Here is a 24,635-nt window from a genome sequence, read left to right on the forward strand (position 1 = left end):
CGGCTGGAAACATTAAAATCAATCGAAATTGAGTCATCGATGACGTCATTTTCTGCGCATGCGCCGTCTTCTTAAGGTCTCGGACCGGAGTTTCCCTCCGTATTTCGAGCAATTTGACACCCTCAGCCCGACGGGCTATCATTTCTGTACTAAACGCGGGTCGGAATTTTTCACTCTTTTGGTGGAAAGGGGTGCCGTGCCGCTTATCAATACACTTGATTGATATTTTCTGCGCCCAATTTATTTAGGGGTAAATGAGGCACATCAAAGTACATTTTGAAAAAGGGGTCATTTTTTTCGTCATTTTTAACCATGGCTGCATGGAAAAAACGAATTTTCCCAGGGTAACGGCTTAGTACTCGAAGAAGCTCAGAACCTAATGTTTCCAAAATTTGAATTTAATTAAAATCGATGCGATAAGTTTATCGCTATCTTCGATGGCCCGAACACACCCAGAACGCATATAGAACGTACCATCCCGGCGGTCAGGCGAAAAGGCCACATAACCATCCGCGCGGACGAATACCAGGAAGTCTTAGCTGGACCACCAACATTACGCCACCTATAAAGGCTACAACTAACAGGCTTTCCAGAAAATACAAAGATATGTACACAGATATTACGATTTCAGGGATATCGTGGCCAAAACATACCATACAAAGTCACGTTTCCGGCGATTTACTGCGCACTTACTTAGACTCTGGTCAGAATTAAACTCCGACCCGGAACCTTAAAGAGCAGTAATGATCAAATAATGTGTCCGTTCTAGGACGAGCTTCATCGCCTCTGGCGGGACCACGTCGGCATTCGGCCAAGATACGCTGGGAGGGGGGCACCAGCAAGCAGGTCGTTGACCCCTGACATTGATAACACGCCACCTTGCATGTTTTCATCAAACAACAATGAATGTAATTTTGTAGAATTGTGATCGGAAACGGTTTGCAAGGAATGTATGGCAAGTGGACCAGATGTGAGGAATGTGTGTTACCCGAATCACGGTTTGGGTGACTTCACATAAACACGGCCTAAGTGGGTTTGCAACACCTCATGCCATGGATGAAATTGCAGCACCAGGATTTTCTTTATAATTGAATCCAGTCTACTCCAGGTTTGTGTCTTTCTGCCAACATCAGCCATGTCTGGCAGAAATGTTTTTCTACAGGATTATCCTGTCCAAAAGTGGCCAATTTTGTGCATTGATTTTGGCATGGAAATAATGTTTTCTCTGTTAATTTTGTAGATGCAGAAAAAAACCTTGGTCTTGTATTAGAAGTTGTAAGTTACTAAAGGGACACAGACAACAAATTGATTTTTTTCCTACTACAAATGTACTAGTAAAGTGCATATCCTTTACCCAACCATGGCCCAAAATTGAATTTCGCAAGTTTTGGAATTCCCCCTTGCCTGGAACACAGTAATGTAGCATGTCTGCTAAATATGTATGACCATCATGTATATGTTTATCTAGGGGGTACCAGGTGTATGTTTGGGCCTCATATATAACTGCTCTTTTTTAACTGCAGTGAGCTAATTTTATGTTGGGAATTTTGTGGCTCTCATAACTCAAGATCTCGTGGATACATCATGGTGATATTTGTTGGTAGGTAGGTCGGATGCCTGGTGGTACCTTCATACCAAATTTCAAGTCATTTTTACGAGATGACATGTCAGGAGAAGGTGGAGAAGAACGAAGATATTAATAAGAAACATGAGGAAAAACAATACACGTAACATTATGTCTTCACCAACACCACATTCAAATCAATACCCAAGGGAAGTATCCAGTAATGAGATTAGATGGACCAGATAAATCTATAGACTTGAGTTTATGTTCTTGTAACATTTGAATTTGAAAAGAATGAATATAGAAGTACAATGTAGGTACATAGGGTGAAGTGATGTCAGAACTTTCCCAATTTCATCCAAGTTTAGTGCTGGGTACACAAATAGTGATGTCAATTCTATATAAACTTTTATCCAAAGCACCACTGATGTGCTTGAAACAAATTGACTGATTTTACTTGTTGTAGAGAATGATCAATAGAAAACAACTAGATGTGTTTTTGAACTGCTTGTTTCTCTTTCAGATTTCACCAAGGTGTTTAAGGGTATCATGAAGATTGGAATGACTGCACTGATCATCATCATTGTTGTGGTGGTTCTGGTGTGCCTCTGCTGTTGTGGTGCCATCTACTTAGTCTGTAAAAGGTATGTGTGTATTATGTAACATACAAGTACATATAGAATACAACACGGGGTATTCCGTATCGCCTGAGGTATCGGCCCGACCGCGAGTCGGATCCCCCGAAGGCCGAGGGTGATCCGACTCGCGTGAGGGCTGGGACCGAGGGCGGAATACCCCGTGTTGTATTTTATTTATGTCATACCCACCCAACAAAACACGCCTTTCAATGCGAAATGAGCAAAAATTTGGTGTCCCTAATTTTCTGTTTGAATTTTCGAAAGTGGTGCAAGCGGTTAGAGCGAAACGCGTTCGAATCGTTCAATGGAACATTTGGAAGGCCCGGGCCGTACGCATAAAGAAGCCCTTGGCCGTACCGCTAGTTATCACACGGGCCAGAACACCCGTATCGAACGTAATCGCGGCCCAGGTAGGACATAAATGTGTGTATTACCAACCAACTGGCCTACAATGTACATGTAATCCATCCTTCTGGGGATGTTGATAGAAGTTAGGCCACAGCAAGTAATATTTATGGATGACATCAGCACACGCATGATTTTCGCCTGATTCTGGAGAGAAAAAGACAAGAAATTTTGTTGCCTTCTGACAGTGGTCACCATTACAAAAATAGGCAAAGATGTATGTTGCCATGCCAGAAGGTGGGTCGCAGATAACTAGAAAGAGAGGAGACAAGAAAAGGCTGTGGTTTAATGTTTTGTTTCTTACTTTGATGCAGTGATGTGTGATGTTGGCTGTGTACATGTATATGTGATGATCCCACTGAATCAAAATCAATTGTACAATGATTGAGTCAAAGTTTTAAAGTGTAGGAACCTTGTTTTTTTTCGCCCGCTCGCATTAGATTTGGAGTCTGTGGAGGATGTCATCCATAAAATTTACTTGCTGTGGCCTTATGAGCCAACAAGAACTGCTATATTCATATCATTATCTCCATGGAAGAAGATATCCTTCCAAACAGGGGCTGTTATTTACGGTAACCTCAGCTGACTTCTAACTGAAATGGGCTATACCACACTATATACCGTTAGGGAGGGGGTTTATCCTGCTTTGTGTTTGAATTTGTTGAAACAGTTTTGAACTTTACGAGTTATGCTTGCATCACGAATTGACCAGCTCATACTGATGTTGTGATATTTGTTTGTGTTCATTGCAACAGCTGCTTACTGTGTTATTTATTGTGATGATATCACTCATCTAACCATTCATGTAGCATTCTCACTGGTAACTATTAATTTGATGTCTGAAATTTTCAGCAGTCATTGTGAACATTATGCATTATGTAGTCTTCCTGGTGGTCTGTATCTCAGATGTCTTGTTTGAATGTTTGTAAATGAGAGGCTGGTTCTGACATTGATGTGTTCCCCCCCCCCAGGAGAAATGACTCTGGACAGACCGTGACCATCCCCATGCAGCCAGCTGAACCCCCTCCCCAGCCATCCCCCCAGCCCTCACCCTACCCAGCTAAACCTGAACAACCTGATCAACCATACCCCCTCAGCAGCCTGGGGGTTACCCCCCTCAGCAGCCTGGATACCCCCACAGCAGCCTGGCTACCCCCCTCAGCAACCTGGATACCCCCCTCAACAGCCTGGCTACCCGCCTCAACAGCCTGGCTACCCCCCTCAGCCTGGTTACCCCCCTCAGCAACCTGGCTACCCCCCTCAGGGTGAGCCTGCTCCTCCACCGTATCACCCCTCCTACCCCTCAGCCCCCCTACCTCCTCAAGACCCAGCATACCCCCCTCAACAGTAAGGCCTGGAAACTTCTACTGAACTGAACGTCTTGCTCTGTATGTGAAAATAGGTATGTGGAAAAATGTGATTCAATACAACACCAGCACAAATGTAGTACTAGTAATGTTAGTCAGTATAAACTGATGCTTGGGTGAAACTTGCATTTTGTACATTGTACCTTTTCTATCAATTTCCTCTGCAGCAAGGATAAGAGAAAAGTCATTAAAAAAACACAGAACACTTTTAAACTTACAAGGATCTTGAGTTTCACGCATGGCATAAGTAATATTAGTAAGTACATGTATCTGACCATGTTGGTATATTATGAAAACATATTTTTTAAAGTAATTTAAGGATCAAAGTTTGGAAAGTTGAACTCTGACCTGACTTTAAAATAAAGTTCTATTGTGTAGCAAAACCAAGATAATCCATCTGTAGCGAAGTTGACAAGCATGTCTTTTTTATAACGGCATACCTTTATAATATTATTCAAAATTGATACATTTTATAGAAGCTGCTGTCATACTAAATCATATTGGACAAAAGGAACTTCATTATCTGAAAAAGATAAGTTTTAAGATATCTACATGTGATCTGTGTCGGTGTGGTGTGCATGTATGTACCAGGTTATGTAATTGTTGTGAGAAATAAACATCAGATAAGTGATATCATGATAGACTGACATTAACTATACTAGTATTGTTGTAACAGACAGTTGTACAGTTCATGGCAATTTTGTTTGTTTTTTCCTGAGAGACAATTGCAATTGTATGTCAGAATTTCAGATTTGATTTCATTTCCACTGCCTGAATTATTATATGAAGGATGAAATATTACCAAAAAAAGTTTGTTGTAAAATTTTCACTTGGACTGCAAGTCAAGTGTCTAGAGGTTACTTTCATCTGATGAGTTAGTAACAAAATCCTTTTTGTGAATATGTCAGGTATTCATCATTTTATTTTGTGTGAAAAACAATTGAAGAAAATTTCCTGTTGTGGAATGTTTTGATTCTGATTTGATTTCCGCATTCAGTTTTATAGATGTACTTTTGAGAATGAAGTTGATTATTGTCAGGTAGGGATAGAATATCATAAAAACAAGTTTGTTGCAAGATCACAAGATCAGTTTTCACTAAGACTGAAAGTCAAGTGTATATATAGAAGTTACTTACATCAAATGAGTGAGAAGATCCTGTTTATGGATATACAGGTATTTGTGATTTTATAATTTTTGTGTGAAGAACAAAATGTTTTAATTTTTTTTAGGTTTGGCTCAATACTTAAAGTCGCCAAATATGTAATCAATTCAGGGATTGTTCAAAATATAAACACGAAAAGTGATTTACCTTTCTACTGAATGAAATTAATTTTTAAAATTAATGCATTCTGTTTCAAAGGTAAATTCTATTATATTTTAGGAGTACACCATCCTTACAACATGCAAATAGATTCAATTCAGAATGCTTAGATACTGTGATGTATTAGAAACTATAGTGTACTCAGTTATATATACACGCATCTAGTTATTGCTGTACATGTTGATATCATTGGATTTACTTTAAAATGTGTGTATCTCTAGTTGTGGAAAACCTTACAAATATCACTGTGTATTTTTGTGTCAGTTCTATTTGTAATTATATGACGTGTAACTATACAATGTCTGTTAACTGTTTTGCAGTGTCTTTTCTACAATACAAGTGTGTTCCATCGGCGAGTGCTAAACTGTGTCAGTCCTTGTTATTTGGGAAATGACCATGTGAACATTTGGTTGATTGGTGGTTGCAAGTACACTGTATACATTTTTTTGTCTGCTAAATTGGAATGGCCCAGACACTTGCTCAGAACAACATATTTTGAACACGTCAAGCAATAGATGACAGTTTAAGATAGTATAATAGAACCAAGTTTCTGTTCCCCATCATGTCCCCCGTGCCCGTAGTTTGCATCACTGAAGTTGATCAACTTCATTTCATCATTTATTTTATTTTACCAGTAGATCACACTCAGGACTATGGCCTTTTTTCAGGTGTCCCTGGGTACATAGAAAGAATACATAATTTTGATACATACATAAATACATACAGCAATTAATTAGATTAATTACATTAACACTAAATAAAACGTTACTTATGTTCAGTAGAAAGCGAAATACAAGACTATTTCAGTTTTGAAACGCCGTTGTGGTGGTAAGTTGCCTTTGCTTGAAGGTCCACAAGACAGTCCTCTGAAACTGTAGACTGCGCCTAAAAGACTGCATGATTGCTTGTGGTGTGTACAGCAGGTGAGGGTCCAAATTTCATTGAGTAGTGCTCGTATCATTAGTATACATTTCCCCTATCAATGACTTTGTTTGGATGTTGCACAAAAATTTGTATAACTAATGGATATCCGAATAAAATATCAAGTGTCTCCCCAGTCAGAGAGATATCCAAATAAATTCTAAGATGAGTTGAAACATAAGTGATCTCTCTCGTATTTTTGGCAGACAGCTAGACTAGCTGAATGTTTCCAGTAGAAGCAGCATGTCAAACGTGGGCATCAACAGAATAAGCTATTTTTTACGTTAGTTGGAGCACGGATATCCTGATGGAGGTACAAACTGGAGAGGCGTCTGGTTAGCTAAGAAGGTTACCACCTCTAGACCAAGTGAGAGACGTGCGATAATTACCTCCATGAAATGTGTCATGGAGGTTATATTTACCTCCATGAAATGTGTCATGGAGGTTATATTTTCAGTTGCGTTTATCTGTCCGTCCGTCCGTCTGTCCGTCCGTCTGTTGGTCAACAAGATAACTCAAGAACGCCTGGATGGATTGGTTTCATACTTGGTGTGTTGGTAGGGTGTGACGAAAACTGGAAATGATTAGATTTTGGTCCCCCTAGTGGCTTCCCTTGGTACTGCAGCGCAACTTCCGGTTTTGATATCTCGCGATCTGGACATGCTAGGGTCATGAAATTTGGATGATAGGTAGCTCTCGTGCTTGGGAAGAAGTCATATGGGTTTAGGCCCCCTAGCGGCTTGTTCTGGAACTGCAGGGCACTTTCTGGTGAAATGTTTAAAAGCCAATAAGTCCAGACAGGAACAACATATTTTCATTATTTTTGGTGTGTAGGTAGCTGAGAGAGAGATGTACATAATTAAATGCAAATTATGCAAATGAGGACTTAATTTGCATAATTAATGAGGAAATTCTATAATTACAGTGTTTTACATTATACTACTTACATACATGTAATGTATGTAACCTATGGCAGGTGGAACTTCAACAGATACTAATTATGCAAATGATGACCTAGTTTGCATAATTAATGCAGAAATTCTATGATTTCGTAATGGTGAATGATGAGAATGTCATACTTGGGACATCTGTAAGTTAATCAAAAGTTAACATACATCACGATGCATATATCATGTTAATGCAGAGGTCATTTGTACAATTAAAGAAGAAATTTACATTTACATATCAAGATCATATTTCATGGAGGTATGAGATCTCGGAATTCTAGTTATAAATACATTTTATTTCAAACTGTTCATTCCATAACAACGCTCGAAATGAATTGACTATTCAAACTTCTACAATTTATCCCAATTTCTCTAAACTTACAGACCAAGAAAAAAACTATTCTTCTCTTAACTTTCCAAAACCCACACATTTTAGAAAAGGTGGGACATTACGTCTTCCATGGTTTACAGAAGAGAAGTCAAACCCTTTAGACATAGTTTTAGACATAGTTATATTTCTAGACAGCTACCTTTATAATGTAGAATTTAGTTACTTTATACTCTATTTCATTATTACCTCATGAAATGTGTCATGGAGGTTATATTTTCAGTTGCGTTTATCTGTCCGTCTGTCCGTCTGTTGGTCAACAAGATAACTCAAGAACGCCTGGATGGATTGGTTTCATACTTGGTGTGTTGGTAGGGTGTGACGAAAACTAGAAATGATTAGATTTTGGTCCCCCTAGTGGCTTCCCTTGGTACTGCAGCGCAACTTCCGGTTTTGATATCTCGCGATCTGGACATGCTAGGGTCATGAAATTTTGATGGAAGGTAGCTCTCGTGCTTGGGAAGAAGTCATATGAGTTTGGGCCCCCTAGCGGCTTGTTCTGGAACTGCAAGGCACTTTCTGGCGAAATGTTTAAAATCCAATAAGTCCAGACAGGAACAACATATTTTCATTATTTTTGATGTGTAGGTAGCTGAGAGAGAGATGTACATAATTAAATGCAAATTATGCAAATGAGGACTTTATTTGCATAATTAATGAGGAAATTCTATAATTACAGTGTTTTACATTATACTACTTACATACATGTAATGAATGTAACAACCTATGGCAGGCGGAACTTCAACAGATACTAATTATGCAAATGATGACCTAATTTGCATAATTGATGCGAAAATTCTATGATTTCGTAATGGTGAATGATGAGAATGTCATACTTGGGACATCTGTAAGTTAATCAAAAGTTAACATACATCACGATGCATATATCATGTTAATGCAGAGGTCATTTGCACAGAAGAAATTTACATTTACATATCAAGATCATATTTCATGGAGGTATGGGATCTCGGAATTCTAGTTCTTTTATGTTTTGTAATTTGCAATTAGCCTCCGGGCAAGAATTTGCAATAAGCTTTTCAATTATCAGGGGCACCATGATGTGGATATACTGATAGTTGGAAGAAATCGACGCTTCATGATTGGCTGAAGGGAAGCAGCAGTGCTGTAAAGATTATCGTAGCAGTCGCAGAAAACTTGAAGCCCATTGTTCGACAAATATTTTTGCATGTCCCTATTCTTCGTCTAGAAGGTTATGTCCTTAGTTGCGTTTGTATGAGATTTTGCAGCTTAACTCGTGACGCTATGGATGGATTGTCATCAGATTTGGTAATTATATATATTAGGTATTGACCTATCAAAGAAACGATAAGATTTTTCCTACTGCAGCAGAACCTCTGATTTACGTATGTTCTGGACGCGCTGGGCTAAGGCATGATGTTTGGGTGGCAGGTCTTGGCCTTTTGAAGATTTTGAAGAAGTGAAATAGATTTTGGCCCCTGGTAGCTTTTATAAAACTGCAGGACCAAGTTTGACAAATAACCACAGAAAGACATAATCAATCAGAAACATTTACATTTCCTTCGTTTAAAATGTTAACATTATCTGGTGAAGGTATGAGATGTGAACTCTTGTTATGGTATGTGGTTGACATGATGAAATGTGGTCTGTTCATAAAATATATATATATATATATATATATATGTCGGCCTTTGTTAATATAAAATGACACATTGGTACATTTTTATTGCAGATAATTGTGTTGTTTATTGTAAACGAGTAAAAGCAAGATAATACATTGATTTGTATGTTGTATCCGTATACACTGAAGTTGATTCATGTAATTTCGTTTGATATCTGCCAATATTGAATAGTTGGCCAGCCAAAAATATCGAAGTAAATTATTGCATTGATCACAACTGTATTTAAGGACCTGTACGAAATGAGGAAGACTGGCCTTTTAATCGTTTGGTTTACCTAGCTCTAAAATCATTTCTAATTATGCACGCCGCAAATACATGGATGCAAACTCCAGTCCGACGCTGCTCCGCCCGGTGGCCTGTTCTGAAAAACATTAGATTCAGTCAAAAACATAAATATGTCTAGAATACCTCATAATCCGGGTGGTAGTGCAGGGTGGTTCCTCATTGATATGTAAATGCCAACGCTCTCTAATGAACCGAATAATTAATCAACCACCACCTGAATGATGAGGCAATACGGCTTACATATATCTTTATGCATGACGAGTGTCCGGTGGTCTTGCGAACCGCCTCTCGTTTTTCCTATGTACCAGGTCTGAGTTGATCATCAATATAGATACAGGGCAGTTTCTATTCTAGCTTCTCTCGTCGAAACAATTTACTCACTATTATTACAAAGTAGAATACGAAGCCCGCTTTGTTATTGATTGTAGTTTATATAGTAATGAAAGAAATTATCTTTTTAGATATGTTACAAGTACGTTTCCATACTTCCAATACTTGCCTAATATTGAAAAATTTATCTTTCTTATGCGCTTTGATCATCCTGTATTATACAAACCCATTTCAAATTATATTTTTAACATCACAAAGAAACGAGAAGAAGCCGAACCTATGTATTAGAGTAGTTTTAGAGCTGTTTGTACTACAAACATGTATATTACCTTTTCATCTGTTCACCTGTACGTAGCCCGATCGGGCATGAATGTACAATAAAGGTTATTACTATTATTTTTTTACATTTTATTTACATTATTATTATTTACATTTGATTACACACCTTACACCATGTGAATGGTGACAACATCTTCTCCAACTTCAACGATGTCTTTCAGACGAAGCTTGTTTTCAGTCTCCATGGCGACGTGAGTCAGTCCTGTGGTCAGGAACACGAAGTCCTGCCACCCCAGCCGGGCAGGGAAGGCGGCCACCAAATCCTCACGAACCTAGGCCAAAATTAAATTCAGGTAATTGTCGTTGAAGAGGTTCATCAGTCACGTACAATTTACAGTTAGTAATTCTAACTGTACGTCACATAGAAAGATGAAGGAAGCGGTCCACATCCAGTTGAAATGTGCCGGGATGAATCGCAATGAAGGTTGGGAGCTGCCCAAGTCCTACCTACCCCTACTCCGCAAGGAGGCGGGGGAGGCCAGAAGATCCACACAAGTCTCGACCTAGTCTCGTGTTCTCGCGAGACTAGGTCACTCCGTGAAACAAGATGTACAGTGGACATCGAAAATTTGGAGGTACGTAATACCTTACAAAAATACAGTCACTGATCGAAGAATTTCTACTAACAGGTAATTGTCCAAATAACATAGTTTTAGACGCAGGAGTCCCTTTCTTTGTCATCCTAGATATAGTTTATGCATCAGTGTTGATTTTGTGTGGATTCATCAACAATATTGATATGGGCGATCCCTCATCTTCTTGGGCAGTAAGGAGGTCCCCTGAATGCATTTAAGTCCTAATTTAAGTAATACTATGTACTGTAAATGTATATGTAATTGTATGTGATGTATTGTTATGTCTATGTACCCTCTCCTGGAGGAATAGCTGCCACCCTTGGGTGGGCAGCTAAAGGAGAGCTTTTCCTCAATAAACCTCATATTAAAGTCCTCAAGTATTCACTTATTTTCATAGCAATCAATAGTTCGTGCTTATAAACCTGCATTACTCTTCTGGTCTCTTAGTGTCACTGACGAAATGTAGTGGATGCTACCTAAAACGTCTGACCGTTTCCAAAATCATATCCAGTTGCTTGAGTAACTGTTTTATGGCGTCATACTTAGCGACCTACACAGTCTACATGTAAATGCGGCTGCTATGTCTCAGCTAGCCTATACCTGATTCAGAGGTTTCTTCATGTCCAGCCAGGTTTTCGCCATCTCGCCGTGACGGTAGAGCTTGTTCAGCTGCTTGACCGCCACGTTCCTGAGCTCGGGGATGTCATCTAAGGACAGCAGCAAGTTTTTAGGGATTCCCTCCGCACTTTTCAATAGAATCCAATAAGTTGAACTTCCAAAAGACTTTATAGTTTCATAAGCAGTAAGCAGTATAGGCGATTGGGAACATGCCGTTCGCAGCTCTATTAACTGCAGGTAAACAGTGAGGACCTGTCCCCAAAACTATGTTTTGCCCCTGATCCGTAATTGACGCATCCTAAATGATTCAAAATCAGTTATAACACCGTATACCGGATATGTTTTCTACTATAGAAAAGCTGGAAGCTGAACTATGTTAATGCTTCAACTCTCTGAGTATGATTATGTATGTATGTATGTATGTATGTATGTATGTATGTATGTATGTATGTATCTACTCACCCCCTTCCTCACACACGTAGCCGGGGGGAGAGACGGGGCGGGGAGAGATGGAGGCCCGGGACAGCGGGCGGGACTGGACGTCAGTCTTGTCAAACGCGGTCTCCTGCATCGTGAACACGGCATTGCCCTTCCCAACACTGGCCTCAAGGTCCTTCATCTCATGGACTGTTGGTAAAGCCTTCTGGAGTAATGGAGAGTAGAATTCAACAGAAATCTCTTCCGATTACAGAGATTACTCGTCCGGACGCCCACTTCCTCGTCTGTCGTATCAATGAATTTTTAGGCCATCTTGATGTTATAATCGGGCGGTGGCGAGTTTATGGGTTACATGCTACATGCTCCGTTAAATACTTAGAGTTTCTCGCATGTCTAGTTTTTTTATACTCCAACAATTCATGACCAAGCATGGCGACGGCACACTCAAGTTATATCAACTTATTTTATGCCACCGTCATGCATGTCTAGTTGTAGTTCATTTACTATGCAGCTAATGTTTACATGTGCCTGTTGATAACTTTCTGTTCACTCAACTGTAAACGTTACTAGCATTTTGAAAATGCACACAGACCACACACACACAACTAGGGATAGGCAAGCTTGCACACGGACAGCGATACCGAAAACACAACCTCCTGCCAAAACATTCTGTTTTCCATTCAAAATCCTCAAATACTTTAGCAGTAGTGCTAGTCAATAGTAAATTGGGAAATAATCAACCAACCAACCCTCTTTAGCGTACCTGTTCACATCAAGACTCGGTAAGACAAAATACTTGCCTTGTTCAGGCCTAAAGCAGATGTCGGGCTGAAGTCTCTCCCTATGTTGGTTCCTAGAAAACACGACAGGAAGTCAGAACGACTTTTAATGATGACTTTAACGATGTACACTGACTTGAATCACTATACATCAATCAATATATGCAATTTTCTATCCTGTATTATTCATAAGGTGGTGTTTAAAACCATCCTAATGAAAAGGTGTCGAACAAGAACAGAGTTCAAAGTTTTATTTAAGAAACAATCAAAGTAGTCTTCAGTCACTGAATACGCATGCACATGTCGTATCCACTTTTGTATTAGGTTAGCCTTATAAAAATGTAGTTGACATGTACTTGCTTAATTTAGTAGATGCCATACTTTGTACACTGTACATTATTATTTTGTACATTATCATTATTATTATCATTATCATTATCATTAGTATCATCATTATCATTATTATTATTATGTAGTTCTACCTTCTCTCTTCTCCTCAGCCATCCCCGGGAGCGTTCCGCCGACCTCTGTGTTGTGAAGACAGAGAGATAATAATTTTTGTTTGCATATTATAATAATTAAGTCCAAATATTCAAATTGTGACTAGCTGGTAACCTTTAACATTCTCCACTTTTGTTGACATTTGCTAGTCGTTTGTACTGCTACTCAGCGATACAAGTATTTATACTGACTTAGCAGACTTGCCATGTACTATCTAGCATGAAGTAAACACGAGGTTCTTACTGCGCGACTTTCTCTTCTTCAGCCAAACGACAATGAAGACGGTGGTCACAAGTAGGAGGACAGCAACAGACGAGACAGCAGCGATCATCACCACATCCGGTCCTGCACTCACCTGGCCCACAATATAAGGATGTTTTTTTTAATGAAATTTGTTCATTTCAATTAGAATGCAAAAGTAGTTGGAAAATGACATACATATATAGAGGTTTTGGCACCGCGAAGTTACCCAAATGAAATGCAGATGAAATGTGTGATCAACGAATTGCATTAGCAAGAAAGGGAAGCTACCTCCACGTGTCACTTCTTGCGCTCTACATACTTTTTTTTTATTCCAACATGTACTCGTAATCACCAGATGTGGTGACGGCACACTCAAGTTTTTTCAACTTATATTAATGCCGCCACCAACACAGGGGACAAATACATGACAGGACAATACTCATTTTCAGACTTGATTATTTATCACATTTATTTAGTACGTATTTTTATTCTAAGGGAAAAACGTAATAACTTAAAAAGTTGTGATAATTTTCAGGAAGTGAGGAAAGTCGTGTAAAGTGCCTTTCCCAAGGGCACAAGATCGGTGGCATGTCAGAACTCGAACCCGAGACCTCTAGGTTCCGAGTCGCTTACTCTGCCGCTACGCCACACGACCCCACGTGTATCTACATACTTATCACATACATTAACTGCTACAACTGACGAGACGTTCGTAAAATTTTTGCCAACTGTCCACTCACCGCCTCCGTACCATAATACCGCTGACCATCAACATACATGACGCCGATAGTCTCCATGGTGTTCCCGTTAAACATGACCTTCATCGGCTGCTGGACCTGGTACCACAGGCGCAACACCGCCGCCTCCACCTCATCCCCCGCACCCGTCACGGTCATGTCCACGATTACACTTCCTACCAGATATCAACCAATGGAAAAAAAATCTCAGTCAATAACACTCAATAGCAAAACACAACACCGGGAAGTTTAGCTTTAAATTCTCAGTCAATAACTTAAACATAGCAAAACACAACACCGGGAAGTTAAGAACTGATTATTTATCCCAATTATTTAGCATCGTAATCTATTTTAATGTGAAAAACGTGCTAAGTACTTTTCTTGGGATAATTGTAATTATTTTTTTCTTTTTTTTTCACTAGTATGATCACCATCTGTTCTTAGTGAAAAAATGGGATGACACCCCTGCCATCCCATTTTTTTACTAATAAGAATATAACACAATCACCTTTTAGTGAGGTGATTGTGTTATATTCTTATTAGTGAAAAAAATGGGATAGCATGCTTCTTAACAAATATCCCATGTCAATGTAACTATCACGTTTTTAGAATAAAAAAAATATGGTGCTAAAAAATTGGGATAAATAACCAGTGCTGGAAGTTTAGCTTTAATTCAAATGTCATTGATAAAGGGTTTACAAAAATTTCATTCAACGCATTCTTTTTGTAATATATTTTATACACATGTTATGACACATAGTGCTCAAGTCTGTGATAGAAAAGTGATAGTGTACTTGCAGACCTGCGTAGGCGTTAGCGGCAGTAAAGTACACTGTGCTGAAATTGGTGTTGAGAACGTTCATCATGAAGGTCTCGAAGTACAGTTCATGATCTCCAACCGTCTGGTAGAAGTCAGCATCGAAGGTGATCTGTACTGACTTGGAAACTCCTGATGGCATCTGGAATCCCGGTTCAAATACATCGATCGGGGCGGGGGAGAAGGTGAAGTCGTACTCCGGCACGGGGGGGTCGCGGGTTCCACCGGTGACGTGGAACTGAAGATGATAACGACTGAAAAAGAAGCGTTGCGAACGACTGAAAAACTAAGTTTACAGTGCGTCGATGAAGGTCAGACATCCAGGTAATACGATATGCCAAAAAACAGTTACGCAAGCAACTGGATATGATTTTGAAAACGTCAGACGTTTCAGCTAGTATCCACTAGCTTTCGTCAGTGACTGAGAGACCAGAGGGGAAAGCAGGTTTATATACACAACCTGTTGATTGATATGCAAATAAAGTGAAGACAAATTTTTTGGAAGTCGAAAAAGGAACAAAAGTCAGACAAGTCAAGACAAATTAGTCTGAAAGCTCCTGTTATACAGGACAGGAGCTAAAGAATGTACAACCCCACCCTCAACAGGGAAGGGGGGCTTCGGGTCGATCTTTCCGGCACTTGGGATTTGGCACTCCCAGCCCCGAGGACAGACAACACTTAAGCTCCTGTCCTGTATAACAGGAGCTTTCAGACTAATTTGTCTTGACTTGTCTGACTTTTGTTCCTTTTTCGACTTCCAAAAAATTTGCTTTCCCCTCTGGTCTCTCAGTCACTGACGAAAGCTAGTGGATACTAGCTGAAACGTCTGACGTTTTCAAAATCATATCCAGTTGCTTGAGTAACTGTTTTTTGGCATAAGTTTACAGTGTGAAAATGTGAAAGGCTAAGTTTCTGAAGCCTTGGCATACACGTATCTAACATGATGCATTTTGTTCCATGTAATGCAGTACAGTTAAGAAAAAAATGTATTTCTTCTTTTATAAAGTATTTAATGATTAAAAGGGTAAACCAGCAAAAAATAGATATTTTTAATTTCTTTTTGTTGTAACCCATGTCAATGAGATAACTAACTGAAAGGGATAAAACAGCGTAGAGCACGTTGATATTTGTATGTGATAAAAAATGTTTTTTTATTGTCCAAACATTACCCGCGCACTCGCAGCCTTTTTATACGGCTGCAGGGTATCACATAATAACCAATACAAATCACAACAATCAAATAATACACCTGATAACACATATTTGTCGCAAGGGTCTGTGCGGCTGCCATTCGGCGCCACAAGGTGACCTCAATACGACTTTCCCCAACCGAAGTTAGGTACCCATTCACACCTGGGTGGAGTGAGGGAATTCGCGTAAAGTGCCTTTCTTGAGGGCACAACGTCGGGGCGCATGTTCAGACATGTCCCGGGTACGACTCGGAATCGAACCCGGGTCTCCCCGCTTCATAGTCGATTGCTCTAACCACTACACCACACGACGCCACTTAAATGTTAATGTTACCTTGCGTGTGTGAGGGATATGTCCCTGAATGTGGCATGGCCGGTCACGACGTCGAAAGTTGCAGAGGTGTTGCCACGGAGACTGCCCTGGTACAAACCCTGGACAGGCTCCATTAGAGAGACGGAAACTGTCCAGGTCTGCCCCTGAAATTAACATGGAAAAATGTTTCTGGTTCGCAAGACAGCAGAACATATTGATAAATTTGATTTGATAGATTTGATTTGGTTTATTAAACTGTTATAAAGAGATATACTGCCATGACTACCTAACTACCCAGAGGCTAGCCTCATAACTGGACACTAAGGCTATATGTTGATTTGATTATATGGATGACATCCGCGCGAATTTTCGACCGTTTCCAAAAAAAAAGTTGTTGACTATACTTTAATTTGTACAAAGTAGTTGCAAAATGAGCTAATATATGCCGTAAATTGAAAAAAATATTGGAAAACGATTCTTGTCGCAGAATGCATTCCGAAGGACAAGAAGAAAATGTAAAGGAATGAAAATAAGTCTTTTAATCATCATGGTAATAAAATATTACTCTGTATGTTTAGTCATTTGTTCAACCTTCATGACCACCCAGATTTCATAATAAAGGTACCTTTTTTTGCCAAATGTTTTTTATTCGCAAGCTCGCATCAGTTTTTGGGTTCCCAGAGGATGTCATCCATATAATCAAATCAACTTGGCCTAAACATTTAACAAGATGAAAAGAGCGGTTACACTTCCGATGCATTAACAGAGATAACAATGGAGTTTTTCTAAACAGTTTTTTTTTCAAAGACGACATGTTTATACCTTATTAGGCCACACCAAGTAATTTTTATGGATGACATCAGCGCACGCATTAATTTTTGCCTGATTTGGGGGAAAATTGTTGCCCTCTAACAGTGGTCACCATGCCGAAAATGGGCAAATATGTCTGTTGCCATGCCGGAGCGTGGATGGCAGATGATTATGAAGACAGGAGACAAGACAAGACTCTGATTCAATGTTTTGTTTTTTACTTTGATATGTGATAATGGTTGTGTATATGTGATGTTCTCTCTGAATCAAAACCATTTGTACAATGATTGAGTCAAAATTTGAGAATGTAGGAACCTTGTTTTTTCGGCCCGCCTTGTTTTTTTTCGCCCGCTCGCATTAGATTTGGACTCAAGCTTCATAAAATGTACTTGCTGTGGCCTTAGCCTAACAAACAAACTAAAGGTATCTGGACTATAGACCAAGTTGAATGTACCTTCCAGGAGATGTCAGTCAGCGCCTGTCCGGTCACAGCGTCCCTCAGCTCCAGTTGAAGGTTGAAAGCTTCGTTAACAGTGGCTGTCTCTGGCTGGCTTAACATAGCAGCTGAATAAACACAACATAGCAAAAATTCTTTGACATCATGATGATAAATTTTGCGACTATGATATATGTACTATAAAGGTTTCCCATTACATCAGCTCAAATTCTTCTTCTGATCTTCTCTACCCAAATACTGGTATCACAGACTTTTATTTGAAAGTCTCATTTAAAAAATGAAGGCTATTGTAGCTTGTTCGTCTTCAATATCATTGGGACAGAATGGACAAAACCTCCTTTTTTATATCTTCCTAATTCTATATTCAATTTATGGCTACAAATTCTCATCTTTGTAATCGATCTACGAACTTCAAAATTATGTATTTTTTTGTCCGTATCTCATATAAGGTACATTTCTAGTACAGGATCTTACTTACAATATTGTAACTGTATCAAAGCTTGTCATCTACAAGTATTAAATATTTAGTACATACAGTCAACACTCAAATTTTCGCTCATATTTATAAACAGAGGAGGCATACACATGTACCTCTTACTGGTATCGTTGTTACTGTGAAAGCCTCGCTTTGGACAGTCAGATCAGTACGGGTTCTCTGCTCCACTGTAAACAGGATTGTGTAGTCCTCACCGCTGTAACACGGAGAGGTGGTGAGTTACACCCTCAACCCAAAGACGATAACAGAACTATGAAGATTTAAATATGTCATATTATCATCATTATCATATTATCAATATATCCATGGTTTCATTAGAGTATATATAAGAGTAAAACAGTCTGTGTGTCACAGCTGAGGGCGGCTTCTCCGGATGACCGATCCGGATTCAGTTATAGATTGTTAACTCCTTTTTGACATACATTTTCGACGGTTTCTTTCTATGCAACAAGTGGTCTCCACCGTAATATGCTGAACTGTTTTTTTATTCCAACATGTAATCACCAGACAGACTCAAGTTTTATCAACTTATATTAATGCCGCCACCAACACAGGGGACAAATACATGACAGGACAATACTCATTTTCACCTGAGCGATGTGAGGAATGTCGTGTAAAGTGCCTTTCCCAAGGGCACAAGATCGTTGGCATGTCAGGACTCGAACCCGGGACCTCTAGGTTCCGAGTCGCGCACTCTGCCGCTACGCCACACGACCCCACGTAATGTTGAACTGTTGCTCGGGCCATGTATTCTATGGTTTGCTGCATGATGCAATTTTCTCCCGATACATGAAAATGACATTTCCACACACGAGGTACACAAAACAGAGTGATCCACGTTTATTCCCTTATAAACGCGTGTTTACCTGTGGGAGACCGTCAGGTCAGTAAAGTTGGCCCAGCCGTTAACGTACGGCACACTGAGGGTACCGCTCAGGGCCGCCCTCGGGTCGCTGTTATCTCCTAGCTGCAGGGAGGCAGTGACTTCCCAGGGGGAGCTGGTGTGGCCAAGGTGTAACATGTGGTTGCCCTAGACAAAAATGTATACCGTGATGTTTCCACCATAGTACGTCAGTGTACCTCAAATCTTATTAAGAAGTATTGTCAACTGCGTACGTATTGCGATAGGTCATATTGGCATGTTACAACTGAAAGCAATTACATGTCAACGCTGAAATTGTTCTTATATTATTCTTTGCGAATGCCACCTTAGCAAGAAATTACATACAGATCGAACCATTCGTATGTGAAAACCGGTCGTAAGTACGCACCCCCGCGTCAAGTGCCTGGATCCTGGGTTGAACGGTGAAGACGGCCATCTCGTGAAGAGGTACCGGCTGGGTGTGCACGATGATGGAACCCGGCATGGGGTAATCATCCGCCGCGGTCTGCTCCACGGTCATCTCCCGCCACTGCTGGCTGCCCACAGGCGGGACGGGATCCACCACAGACACGCTGGTCACGTTTGTTCCGAACACACTGTCCAGTTCACCTAAAATGGCACATCAGCAACATTCACCACATGTACCATCAAACCGTTTCTGCATGTTGACTCGAAGGTCATGTTCTCATAAAGATTTGTATGTAGGTGACAAAAATGTAATCTGATGATCTCGCTGAAATAAATGTATGGACTTGCATCATTCGTAAGTATTAGATATGCTGGTATTAGGAGGCCCTGAGCAAACAAAGTAGGTTCCACCAGCTGGCAACTGGTCATTCCGAAAACAAATTTAAGTTCAACAAATTATTTTACGTCATGGCATTGTCCCTTATCTGTATCAATCTGTAAACCAACCTGCTTGCGCAGCATTCACCATCATGGCTGTCAGGCCGATCAGATCATCATAAGACAGGCTGCTATCTGCAGACTCGTTAAGGAACAGGGTTGGTGGGTCTCCTATCTGGATCTCAACTGTCATACCGTCGGCTGCACGGCGACGGCGCAGGCTGTCTTCACGCACAACGTTCATCACTCGTACCTTCTCCGGCGGGATGTTCAGGAACAGGCAGAGGTTCGTCACTAACTGGTCAGAGGAGAAGAAGTCCTCTACCGTCACCGGCGGCATCCCGAAGGTCAGGACAATTACGTCGGTCTGTTTGATCGTTACGGGAGTAGACCCTGACAGAGTGAAGTAAAGGGTCTGCCATTCAATGTCCATGAAATTCGCTCCAGGAGAATCGCTCAATGTTGGATGGTGTTTCCCGGCTACAATTCCTCCTGTATCAGGGTCGAAGTTCTTTGGTTCGACGAAACTACCGTCCACATACACGTCCAACCTCTCGGGCCTGCAGTAGTAGATGCCGACAACCAAGGACTTGTCTGGGGCAGTGTTGAGGAGCTGGAGCTGCAGGTTCTGGGGGCTGAGACCGCTGAAGTGGATGAGATATTCCTTCTCTGTGGCCACGACAGCCCAGAAGGTGGAGATACGCTTCTGGCAGGTGTAGCCAGCGCACCATCCGTGGTCCTAACAAACAAATTATACATCATACTGATACTGGTTTGGAAAATCCTGGTTACCTATCACATTATTATCGGAAAATGCTCCGATAGAGGTATTCATTTTGAAGCATTGTTTTGAACGTGGTATGGCCCATTGTAGAGTACCTGTGGTTAGTATTGTGGATTACAATGTTCCAGGGTGAGATGAGTGCATAAGAGTTGAGAAAGAGCAGCAACCTGAAGGTAACATGTCTCGGGCGACATGTGAGTCCGTACGTGTAAGCCAGTAAGTTAGGCAGGAAACTGGAGTACAGAAAGCGAGCTTTCTCGTACTCTGGCGTGATTCTTTGGAACAACTTACCATCTCACCTGAAATCGGCCAGTACACTTTTACGTTTCAAACAAATATACAAACAAGACTGCCTGTCAATTGTGCATTGATATGCAAATTTTTCTTATTTCACTTATTATTTATTTTGATTTCTGTATGATTGATTTGATATTATTTGATGTATGCCTATTTTGGACCGCTTATTCTTCTGTTACTTAAGTTCGTGCTTAAGTTACCTTATTTAAATTTGATTGTGCATAAGTTTTCTTCAGTGATTACTTTATGTTGTATTATATTGTTATTATTGTCTTCGTCAGAAGGACTATGAAATTGTCTCGCCGGAGTGTGGGGAACTGCGGATTTTGCAATATAACTCTGGAAGGCATGATTCGACGTCCATGATTTTTGGCAGGCATATTACCGCTGTTGAGGCCGAAGTCAAGTACAAGTTTCGGCTTCGTGGGGGGTCCGTGCGTCACGTTAGTGCACCTTTTGTGTTTGTGGCTTGTTAGCAAGATAACTCAAGTATTTGTAAAATGTTGATTATAATTCTTGGTGTGGTGCTTACTATTGTCAGGACCAAGGTTAAGTTCGTTACTGAGCTTCGTGGGGAGTTTCGTTGTGACTACAGGGGGCATTTTGTTAATTTTTCTTGTGAGCAGGATAACTTTTGTATGTGTGGATGGAAGTTAATGAAATTTGATAGGCATATTACTGTCGTGGTCTCCAAGATTGAGTTCAAAGATGAGAGTCGTGGAGGTCGTTATGTCCCCGTAATAGGACCTTTTGTGTTTAGAAATCCCCCACCTACATCTGCTTGGAGACAGCCGACAGCTGGATATAGCCGGGGAACCCCATAATGGGATGGGATCAAATGACGTTACATTGAGGGATTGTACTATAACTTCAGCAGGGGGAGGATAGGTTGGACATATGTCAGGTTATTTTCTACGGCCACACCAAGTAATTGCTATGGATGACGTCCACTGGAGACCTTAAATCTAATTACCTTAAATTTAAGGCAAGCGCGCAATAAAAACACGAAGGGCCGAAAAACGAGATGCCTAGATTTGGAATATACTAACTGTAGAAGTACAAATGTTAGGACACAAAGAACACAAGAAACAAGTCTTCTATTTGTCATAAAGACAAATTAACAAAACAACAGTAGTCACCCTGTTCTGATTCTTTCCTTTATAACATCTTCTCTTATTATATTTTGCGGCGCTGTCGTGACAATTTCAACACAGTAAGAATTTCTTGAACGTTTTTTTCCAGTAACAGTCCAAACTCAAATAACGTAGGGGGGGGGGCTAACACGGGTGACGACGCATCTGTATAATCTGCGGCAAACCGTTTCAGGGTGTTCTGTACCATAAAAATAGTACAGAGATTCTTTTGTTCTTTTGACCAAATTGATTATTAAAAAGAGTGAAGAATACGCATGTTAATTTCTCTAGAACGATGTACCTCTGACGAAGATATGAGATCTCCGACCTCTAGTTTTATTGTTGTTTGGGGATTGCCCCCCAGGGTGCATTGAAAACCGCCCTTCATGGGCGATATGTTTCTCTGGTCAAATAAACAATAAACAAACAAACAAACAAACCTGAGGTCCGTTCAGCAGGTCGATGTACCCATCAGCCAGGAGTGCGACAGGTGACAGCCTGCGGGTCTCCGTGTCGTCATCCAGACTCTCGATCACCAGCATCTCGTAGTTCAGATCGTGACAAAGGTGACCATGAAGCTCGTCATTGTTGACACATTGCGGAGTTCTAATGATACCTGCGTACAGAAATCAAACAATGTAATAAATATATATCCATCCGACTACAAGGAAGTGTTTCTTGACATATGAATTAAATGTTAAAATGTTATCTACTATATCATCATCAGTCCTGTAGCACATCAATCAGCCATAGGGGCAACACAGCGTTCAATAAAAAATCCATAAAACTTAATATATTACACATACATAACTGCTGAACTGATACATAACTGATACATAACTGTGCTGAACTACCAACAATCCTAATAGGTACATCTAACTTAAAGGATGAAGCAAACGGGGGGCATATTAACAGAATACTTTAATATGTGTCCCCTTATGAGCATGTCATCAGAAGTAAAACCACTGACAAGTAAAACAAAACAAAGAGAAGACATACCCCTTCCTCCGTACACGACTTCGCTGATGTTTCTCTGTCTTCCGTCCAAATCAGCCAGCATGGTTTTCGGGATGCGGTAGTCGCCGAGGCCTCTCCTGGGGTCTCCGTCCCACTCCCACTCCGCCTGCGGGATGAGGGCTCCCGGTGATCCCAGCAAGGAGCCGTCACTGTCCTTTATAAACGTCTCCTTCTTCCCGTCACATTCCATGTCCACGCAGTCAGCCGGGTTGATCTTTCTAGAATACAAAATTTCAAAACTCTAAGAATCAACAACTATGAAATAGGTCTTAAAACCGTACTTGTTGATGAGCCCGCAGACCTACCCTGAACAGAGACGGGGGGCGACACAAGTTATCTGGCACGTATGACCCGCTACTACGGTCACGTGTCTCTGACGTCACGTTCCAAGAGTAGACGGGTACATTCCGTGAACAAGGTTGATGGAGTCAACCGAAAATTTGGGGTAAGTCCCAATTCTGTATATATCTAAGAGTTGGAAGTTAAAGCTTAGTCTTTATTTCATGATATGTACCAACACAGATGAGCTTTCATGCTAAATCAACAAGTAGGTTTGTCCCCATTTATGTTTGGTACTTCACAAGTTATGGTGATTGGAATTTGAAAATTCCTTTCATACTACCTCTTTAAATATTTAACCATTCATCTCCACGATAAAAGATAGACAAGTCATGATCACATCCTATTTTACTGATGCCCGATATTGTCATTAGGCACACGTTTATATTGACGGCAATTAAAATCACAGGTTTGTGGTTCCTATATCCTATACGAGAAATGCGAGAGAAATGTTCATTACCGAGTATTTGAACAGACAATTTCCAAAGACAACCCTGTATTCTTACCGTAGGGAAGGTCGCCCAAAGAAGGCTATGTTGTTTTTATCAACATCTACAAAACTCAGTCCCTCTGTCTCAATCGGGTGCATTCCGTCTTCGTTACTGTTCCAGGTATGAAGCGCGACATCCTGCAGACCACCACAGGCTTCACCGAAGTTGGAAAATGTTACATCTGAGGAGTTCGAAACCGGAGAAAAATGACTTTAAAATGTCAGTTTCGACTACCTCGTGATATTATTGCCGGGCGAATTCGCGCTCCTAGTCATCGGTTTGACTTGATTTGTTTGTTCGTTACAATTTTACAACACCGCCCCCCCCACACACACACACTCACAAACACAGCTTAGAGGTGTTAGAAGTACCATTGTCTTAAAGAGCTGCATTTATTAAATGGTAATATATAACTGTCTAATATGATTTCTCTGTTAAGTTTAATTATCATTATTTTATGTTACTTTATTTTCTTGTATGGGCTCCCTTGAAAATCAGCCCAAACGGCTGAAGGGACCACCCATGTGTCCTCAAGTTGAATATATTTTTTAAAAAATAGAATAGCAAAGCTCTTTCTATCACAACCATTTATTTTTCAAGCCGACGTTTCGATGACCTTCTGTCATCTTCATTAGGGTAATTCTGACTGGTTTACTGTGCACTGACACTAGATGTTACTTGGTGCATAGTGCACTAAAGGTGTT

General features: G+C 40.4%; 2 protein-coding genes across 5 annotated transcripts in view; one reads left to right on the forward strand and one right to left on the reverse strand.

Moving 5' to 3' along the window:
* LOC109473818 (low-density lipoprotein receptor-related protein 12-like) overlaps positions 1-5,660 on the forward strand; it is a 16,908-nt gene extending 11,248 nt beyond the window's left edge. The window contains exons 5-6 of the mRNA XM_019773903.1: positions 2,088-2,208; positions 3,579-5,660. Of these exons, the coding sequence (XP_019629462.1) occupies positions 2,088-2,208; positions 3,579-3,876 (419 nt within the window). The 3' untranslated portion in view covers positions 3,877-5,660. The remainder of the gene's footprint in view (positions 1-2,087; positions 2,209-3,578) is intronic.
* A 3,620-nt stretch (positions 5,661-9,280) lies between these two features.
* LOC109473796 (fibrocystin-L-like) overlaps positions 9,281-24,635 on the reverse strand; it is a 59,963-nt gene continuing 44,608 nt past the window's right edge. For 2 of the 4 annotated variants that reach the window (XM_019773881.1, XM_019773865.1), the window contains exons 56-73: positions 23,947-24,112; positions 23,084-23,319; positions 22,525-22,700; positions 19,940-20,609; positions 19,413-19,633; positions 19,008-19,171; positions 18,237-18,337; positions 17,643-17,752; positions 16,400-16,542; positions 14,861-15,129; positions 14,062-14,234; positions 13,322-13,433; positions 13,060-13,104; positions 12,599-12,651; positions 11,823-12,003; positions 11,343-11,449; positions 10,274-10,439; positions 9,281-9,574 (exon numbers count right to left, since the gene is read on the reverse strand). In XM_019773881.1, coding sequence (XP_019629440.1) covers positions 10,275-10,439; positions 11,343-11,449; positions 11,823-12,003; positions 12,599-12,651; positions 13,060-13,104; positions 13,322-13,433; positions 14,062-14,234; positions 14,861-15,129; positions 16,400-16,542; positions 17,643-17,752; positions 18,237-18,337; positions 19,008-19,171; positions 19,413-19,633; positions 19,940-20,609; positions 22,525-22,700; positions 23,084-23,319; positions 23,947-24,112 — 3,092 coding nt within the window. In that variant the 3' untranslated portion in view covers positions 9,281-9,574; position 10,274. The remainder of the gene's footprint in view (positions 9,575-10,273; positions 10,440-11,342; positions 11,450-11,822; positions 12,004-12,598; positions 12,652-13,059; positions 13,105-13,321; positions 13,434-14,061; positions 14,235-14,860; positions 15,130-16,399; positions 16,543-17,642; positions 17,753-18,236; positions 18,338-19,007; positions 19,172-19,412; positions 19,634-19,939; positions 20,610-22,524; positions 22,701-23,083; positions 23,320-23,946; positions 24,113-24,635) is intronic. The other 2 variants (XM_019773891.1, XM_019773873.1) reach the window with 2 other exon arrangements.

This window comes from Branchiostoma belcheri, unplaced genomic scaffold (genome assembly GCF_001625305.1).
Source record: "Branchiostoma belcheri isolate BF01 breed outbred unplaced genomic scaffold, Haploidv18h27 scaffold100, whole genome shotgun sequence".
NCBI classification, from domain to species: Eukaryota; Metazoa; Chordata; class Leptocardii; order Amphioxiformes; family Branchiostomatidae; genus Branchiostoma; species Branchiostoma belcheri.